Below are 6,949 nucleotides of genomic sequence, written 5' to 3'. Positions count from 1 at the left end.
GCTTTCCTGGTTTACAGAGACATACAACTGTGAGGTGGTAATTGTAGTTCTTTTGAAATTTTAACAAAGTCTGACTGAGATACTGTGTATTTTTATAAATTATATATAGCTTCTGGCCATTAATTTTAAGGTTTGAGGTCTCACATGTGCTTTACTTATTCATAATAAAACCACAGTAGAGGCAGCTGACATTTGTCTTCAAAGGAAAAATCGTTGCATACCACGAAAAGAAAGTGACATAGGCAGAAAAGAGGCCTGAATACTATCCATACAAATATATTTCTGTGTCCGTGCTTTGTTGAAATAGTCTGATAATAAGAATACAAACATCTCCTTGTCTTAACTGTCTTAAAATCTTTCAAAAGGTACAATAATATTTAAAATCGATTTAATTTCCATTTTGTTTGAGGTGTATTCCGTTTCTATTCGTTACAAACTGTCCTCGGAACCTTTGCTCGTGAAGTTGTGACGGACATTATTATATAACGGACAACTTTCCTTTACCCAGGATCCTCTGCTTTAAGTCCGTCCTTCCGACTTCCGCCCCATCTACGAGCCGAAGTGAGTATTCTTTTCGGAAATTATATTTCTACAATCCATCACCATCCTGCGATATTAAAGACCCAAATCACCGCGTACTTTTTCCAAATACATATATAAATGTTGTGTTGTCCGTTATATGAGACTTTTGACGTGGATTAACTTATTTAAAGACATTTAAAAGCGATGGACGGTGTAGCATTGACTCCACCGGAGTGGCTCCATTGCCTGGCTGGCTGGTGTCACTTTACTTTAAGTTAGATAGGGTTTCAGTATTTTTAACGTAAAACACTGGCAGTAGCTTAAGTTAATTTAACGTAAGAGCTATTAATGTGCCTTTTAGTTAGCAGGTTAGCTTGCGTTACAATAACAACACTGCAACACAGCATGCTAGCTTCGTGCTAACGCTAGCTTTGCTGTGTCTAATAGGTGCCGGTGTTGTATCGAAATGTGTTCCCTCGATTAATAGTGTTTCCCCCGTTAATGCGCCTCCATTAGAGGGCACGGGTTTTATCTAGTGCTGATGTGTGTGTACCTATAATGCTGTTAAGTCAAATGCTCAAGCTGAAATGTGTGTATGTTGTTTGTAGATGGCCCCAACCAAGAAAGGAGAGAAAAAGAAGGGGCGTTCAGCCATCAACGAGGTGGTGACCAGAGAGTACACCATCAATGTGCACAAGCGCATCCATGGAGTGTGAGTACTGCAGAGATAAAAGCAAACACTTACTTGCTCAGACCAGATACAAACAAGTGGTTTTAATGAATGGCATGATCAGTTCGTGTTATTGATGGTGTCGTCTACTTGCAGGGGCTTCAAGAAGAGGGCTCCCCGCGCCATCAAGGAGATCCGCAAGTTCGCCGTGAAGGAGATGGGAACTCCTGATGTGCGCATTGACACTCGCCTCAACAAGGCAGTGTGGAGCAAGGGTGTCAGGTGAGACGATGCACCTGCTCTGACTGCTTTTTTACTTTGTGGTGTAGGAAAAGTGTCGTAACATATCTAAATGTGTGTTTTTTTTCCTCACAGTCATTGGTTTAAATTCAGGCTATAGTGATGTATTTTACATGTGTATGTTCATGTGAGCTTCAGGTGTGTGTGTGTGCAGCAGCAGTGACTTCCACTAGCTCGACTTTCAGAAGTGTAATTGGCTTCTGTCAATGTCCACACGACACGGAGCTCCACGTGGTCTAAGAAGTTCCATCCTCAAATTGTACATTTTTTAAAAAAGGGACAAAATCTTTTGCGACAAAAATGACATGTAAATGTAGACATTGTTCAGTTCTCCTGTCAGCTAGGGTTAGTTACTGATGGCAGTACTTTTAAGCACCGACCGAATTACGTAGCTATTACAAAGTACCGATTCTAGGTAAATCCATTGGTGCTGAATGTTGGTACCTGAGAGTGCATCTTCAGTGCTCCGAAACCTGGAAGCCAGCCAGAGCTAGAAAGCTGGCAGCATAGCATAGCATGGCTGCTGAATTTAACTACAGACATGTGGCAGAAGTGCCCAAAAGCTAGCAGCTCTGCGGAGCTTCGTCGGTTGGCTTCAGGGCACTTCCACCTCATGTCTAAACCTGGCGTTCTCACCCAGGTGCGCTCTCAGGTACTAACATTTGGCACCATGGATTTAACGCGAATTTGTGCTTACTAGTACCGACGTCATTTTGTTGGTAACCTTAAAAGAACAGGTTTTGTTACTCAGTCCCTGTCAGGTCAGATGTGACGTGTCTCCTGTATGCACATGACTGAGAAGTCACCGTGGTTCATGACGTCAGTACAGATGTATAGAAAGAACATACGCTGAATGCTGTTCAGTGCATATACAAGGTGCTGAAGATCAGTGACTTTTTTCTGATTCAGCAAGAAATGACAGAAACACTGCATGATTCTGACATGTCAAACAGGCATTAAGCGAAGATGGTAACCTCTTGTAACCTTGTGCAGGAACGTGCCGTACAGGATACGCGTGCGGCTGTCCAGGAAGCGTAACGAAGACGAGGACTCCCCCAACAAGCTGTACACCCTGGTCACATACGTTCCTGTCACTACATGCAAAGGTAAATACACTAACACGCTATCAGACTGCCATCCATCAAGTGAAGGAACAAAGACGTTTCATTAACCTTTCTCCTCCTTTCTCCCAACAGGTCTGCAGACAGTCAATGTTGATGAAAACTAAAATCTGAGAGTCGAATAAAAGAGTTAAAGAAACCTGTTTTCTCTTGTCTTTATTTTGGTTTGTTCTCATCATATTTGGGGTGTTGACACTGAAGAGTATCGTCAGTTACATGCCTTCTTGAACAGTGATGGTCTTGGTATGAGGGACTGGTATTGTGAGGAAGAAGATCATCCCCACGGTCAAGCATGGAGGTGGGTCATTGATGATGTGGGGCTGTTTTTCTGCGGCAATCTTGATCGTGTACCTGGTGTTGTGGATTAGCAGAAATACCAGGCCATTTTAAAGAGGAACGTTTCGCCTTAAAAAGTGCTTTAAAAATGTTATCTATGAAATTTTTTTTCACTTTAACTGCAGTCAATCTTCTGACCAAGTCAGTCCTGATCATAACTATTAAATTAACATGTATTTCCTGTAAAATTTTAACCCTTTAATGCAATTTTGGGAATGACAACACAATATGAAATATTTTCCATATACTAAGTGCTAACTGGAATTTTTTGAGGGGGGTTATTACACCATTGGATGCGTCAATAATTGACACTAACATTGATTTGAATGCATTATTATTATTTGAGCAGTGTGAGTTTTTTAAGAGAGAAATGCCACCTTTAACCCTTCATGCACACAATGCTCGGCTCCTAAAAAGTGCTTTAAAATATTATGTGATTTTTTTTTTCACTTTAACTGCATTAAATCTTTTGACCAAGTCAGTCCTGATCATAACTATTAAATTGACATGTATTTCTTCAATAAATTTAACCCTTTAATGCCATTCTGGTTGAGTCACAAGTGGCTGTCAGCCGTGAAGGTGCACTACCGCCGTGCCGCCACTAGGGGAGCTACTCGCACCAGCAGTCGGATGTTGTGAAGAAGAGCAGGGACGCAGCAGCAGGCGAGACGCGATGGCATCGTCCAACAATTCCTCCGGAGTTTGTGCAGCTGTGAAGTTGCTCTAACTCACTACGAAGGTAAGACGCGATGGTGCAGTGTTGCCGTGTTGCTGTGTTGCTTCTGAGATACGGAAGTCGCCTAGCAGGGAAAGACTAGCATGACGGAAGCTGTGTGAATCATGTCTGCTCCATGTCTGGGAGGGACAGGTGTGGCTAGCTAGTTGGCTAACTCACTGACCAGCTAGCTAGCTAAGATACAGTTAGCTACTGTATTTGGAGGCGCTAACGGTTGTCGCGGATAGCTAGTCGTATGAAACAAGCAGTAGCTAGTGACGTTAGCATTTTGCTAACATCCGGTCAGTAGCTAATGAAGGATGGAGAGCTCCTCGGCTAACTCATGTAACGTCAAATGGTTAGCATCACTATCAATGCGTTAGTGAACGTTAAAGCTAACAGCTAGCTTGTCTTGTGTGTGCAGGTGGGAGCGCCACTCAGTGTTTCCATGGCCGTCGGCTGATGTGCGAAGCGATGCGGCACCACTGGCTGCTCCTCGGGGCTTGCGGCTGGGTGCTGCTCATCCTCATGTTCGTCAGCAAGTTCATCAGCTTCAGAGCTGTAGATGGTAAGCTGCTGCGTCCCATATCGATCACCTATAGGGGTTAATGTGATCAGCCCACTCTCATGTGTGTTTGCAGACTATGGAGACAGGGCTGGGGGTCAGAGCTGGACTGTGCCAGGCACCAAGGTGGTGAAACCTCCTCCTGTTTCCAGCCCGGAAAAACCAGTCCCAAAGCCATCTGATCAGGTGACTAACACAGCTGATCACCAATCATGCTCTTCCATTGATTAAATATGAAGCAGTCTCATTAGTGTTGTGTGTCTCAGCCCTCAGCCGTACCCACAGCGACAGATTGGCAGTCGGTGGTTGAGAGGCGAGTCGAGTTGCTGTCATCCGTGTGCAAGAACAGCAGCCTCAGGAACCTGACGCACGTCTCCATCAGCAAGTTCGTGCTGGACCGCATCTTCGTCTGCGACAAACACAAGATCTTGTTCTGCCAGACGCCTAAAGTGGGCAACACACAGTGGAAGAAGGTCCTCATCGTGCTCAATGGTGAGTACGAGTCGAAGGTAGTGATAGTATTTGTGTTTGTGTCGTCAGCTGATGATTTGTGTGATGACGACTCTCAGGAGCGTTCCCCACCGTGGAGGAGATCCCGGAGAACCTCGTTCACGACCATGAGAAGAACGGTCTGCCCCGTCTCTCGTCACTGACGCCACAGGAAATTACTCACAGGTTAGTTCAGAGCTAGTCGAACTCGCCAGGTGTAGACTTAATTTGCGATTATGTTAAATGATATTTTCCCTTCAATGTTTCCCAACAGATTAAACTCTTACTTCAAGTTCTTCATCGTGAGAGATCCCTTCGAGCGCCTGATTTCCGCATTCAAGGACAAGTTTGTGAAGAACCCTCGCTTCGAGCCATGGTACAAGCACGACATCGCCCCGGCCATCATCCGCAAGTACCGCAAGAGCCACCGCGACAGCGAGCTCGCCGCCTCCGGCCTGCACTTTGAGGACTTTGTCCGTTATCTGGGCGACGTCGACGGCCGCCACCGCATGGACCGGCAGTTCGGCGAGCACATCATCCACTGGGTGACTTACGCAGAGCTGTGCGCGCCGTGCGAGATACACTACAGCGTGGTGGGCCACCACGAGACTCTGGAGCAGGACGCGCCGCACATCCTCAGAGCGGCAGGCATCGACCAGCTGGTGTCCTACCCGGCCATTCCTCCGGGCATCACCCGCTACAACAGGACCAAGGTGGAGCAGTACTTCTCAGGCATCAGCAGGCGGGACATCCGGCGTCTTTACGCACGTTACCAGGGTGACTTCCAGTTGTTTGGTTACCCAAGCCCAGACTTCCTACTGAGCTAAAACGATTAACACTGACTAAAACATTTTCACACAGAGTCCTCTCAACATTTCGGTTTAGTGCGACAGAGGTGCGTCGTAGCTGAGCGTCCTCAAAGGCTGGAGTGCAGTAGGTGGCACGCTGTAATGTATTTTAGGAATAACTGACAGGTTGTGGTGATGTTTGCTGTGTTTCCAGGATGTGCATGTAATGAGATCGCCAAACTCCTCATTTTGTGTGGCTCAGAAGGGTCAATATGAAGATTAAATACAGGTACAGAAGACATTCGTTATCGTCGATGTTCATGAATGAATAATCCTCACGTGGCAAAGAGGTGTACACTGTATCGCCAGGACTACAGGCCTGTAATGTAGCTGTTAAACTGCACTGTATGGTCCCAAGATTGCACGGATTCATCCTGTCGAGGAAGGTTATGCTGTCGTTTTGACATGTTGTCTTTTCTGTACTTCTTGCCATCATGCTAGACATAGGCAAAGACTGTGTGTATCAGGGACGCTAACATTTATGGACAAGTAGAACGAAGGAACTGATTGGATATTGATATTTGACTTCGATGTTTTTAAGAGCTATGAATTAGTGTTAACTTTTTATATTTTCCGTTATGCAAGATGCATTAACGTCTTCAGTAAATTACTCCTCAGACATCATGAAGCACTTTCACTGACTCAAAGGCCCGGCCACAGCCGTCGTTCTGGTTCTGCCTTTACTGAAACTGACGAAAGACATCAAACTCCGTTCATCCAGCTTGTCGACTGCACTGGCACTCCGAAGGAAACCGGCACTGGATTTTAAAGGCTCATTTTTCTATCAGAAATGTACTGTGTAAATGTTCTTAACATGACTTGCAGTTCGACATTTGTACTACATGTTGCTATTTATAATATAATTAACCTGACGCCAATGGTGTCTCACAGTTGTAAGACGGCGCTGCCTCCCTGCGACCACCTGGTGACGTTTTGAACAGGGGGTCATTATACGACACTAGTTAGTAATAAAGTTCCATGTGAATTAATGTGCCGATCGTTATTTTTAGCTGTTTTCTTCCCTAATTGTTGGTTATGTGTGAATGCATAAACAAATTGCTGTGAGATTTTTTGAAGTGGGGTTGTATGGGAAGAAAGAGAAGCAGCATGGACTGCTGTGGCGGGGTCCGCCACAAAACGTATTTAAGCCACCCAAAAAAAGCCCCACTGAAAATATTCAATATCAGTTTAAGTGTACGCTATATTGAGAGTATTTTCAACCCTTTACCTTAATGTCAGACTGTGATTTCAAACTGGAAAATCGAGCCATTTCATCACTCTTTTCGCAGCCAGACTCCATTGAGAAAAACAGTGATTTAAGATTGCTAAAAAACAGGAGCTGCTGGTGTACCGCAGCCTCGATTGGTTAGTTTGTTTGTGTTT

The 6,949-nt window shown here is 44.9% G+C and overlaps 2 protein-coding genes across 2 annotated transcripts; both read left to right on the top strand.

Annotated features, from left to right (window-relative positions):
* The first annotated feature begins 506 nt into the window (after positions 1 to 506).
* On the top strand, positions 507 to 2,752 carry rpl31 (ribosomal protein L31). Its single transcript, XM_049570401.1, has 5 exons — positions 507 to 561; positions 1,131 to 1,234; positions 1,349 to 1,474; positions 2,486 to 2,598; positions 2,689 to 2,752. Exons 2-5 carry the CDS (start codon positions 1,131 to 1,133, stop codon positions 2,718 to 2,720), a joined length of 375 nt encoding a protein of 124 aa, XP_049426358.1. The 5' UTR covers positions 507 to 561; the 3' UTR covers positions 2,721 to 2,752.
* Positions 2,753 to 3,555: 803 nt separating this feature from the next.
* Positions 3,556 to 6,548, top strand: chst10 (carbohydrate sulfotransferase 10). The gene is made up of 6 exons (XM_049570400.1): positions 3,556 to 3,688; positions 4,089 to 4,232; positions 4,306 to 4,415; positions 4,496 to 4,721; positions 4,799 to 4,904; positions 4,993 to 6,548. The coding sequence occupies exons 2-6, from the start codon at positions 4,127 to 4,129 to the stop codon at positions 5,543 to 5,545; spliced, it is 1,101 nt and encodes a 366-aa protein (XP_049426357.1). The 5' UTR covers positions 3,556 to 3,688; positions 4,089 to 4,126; the 3' UTR covers positions 5,546 to 6,548.
* Positions 6,549 to 6,949: the final 401 nt, after the last annotated feature.

The sequence above is a fragment of the Epinephelus fuscoguttatus genome, linkage group LG24 (genome assembly GCF_011397635.1).
Source record: "Epinephelus fuscoguttatus linkage group LG24, E.fuscoguttatus.final_Chr_v1".
Lineage (NCBI taxonomy): Eukaryota > Metazoa > Chordata > Actinopteri > Perciformes > Serranidae > Epinephelus > Epinephelus fuscoguttatus.
Note: the sequence above shows the minus strand (reverse complement) of the source record. Positions and strands in the feature narration are given on the sequence as shown.

What these genes read in the sequence shown, in the direction of transcription:
- rpl31 (XM_049570401.1), top strand. Translation starts at nt 1,131, where the DNA reads ATGGCCCCAACCAAGAAAGGAGAGAAAAAGAAGGGGCGTTCAGCCATC. An exon ending in GTGTGGAGCAAGGGTGTCAG is followed by an intron (nt 1,475 to 2,485) that starts GTGAGACGATGC and finishes AACCTTGTGCAG; the next exon opens with GAACGTGCCGTACAGGATAC. An exon ending in TCCTGTCACTACATGCAAAG is followed by an intron (nt 2,599 to 2,688) that starts GTAAATACACTA and finishes TTCTCCCAACAG; the next exon opens with GTCTGCAGACAGTCAATGTT.
- chst10 (XM_049570400.1), top strand. Translation starts at nt 4,127, where the DNA reads ATGTGCGAAGCGATGCGGCACCACTGGCTGCTCCTCGGGGCTTGCGGC. An exon ending in TCCCAAAGCCATCTGATCAG is followed by an intron (nt 4,416 to 4,495) that starts GTGACTAACACA and finishes TGTGTGTCTCAG; the next exon opens with CCCTCAGCCGTACCCACAGC. An exon ending in GGTCCTCATCGTGCTCAATG is followed by an intron (nt 4,722 to 4,798) that starts GTGAGTACGAGT and finishes GACGACTCTCAG; the next exon opens with GAGCGTTCCCCACCGTGGAG.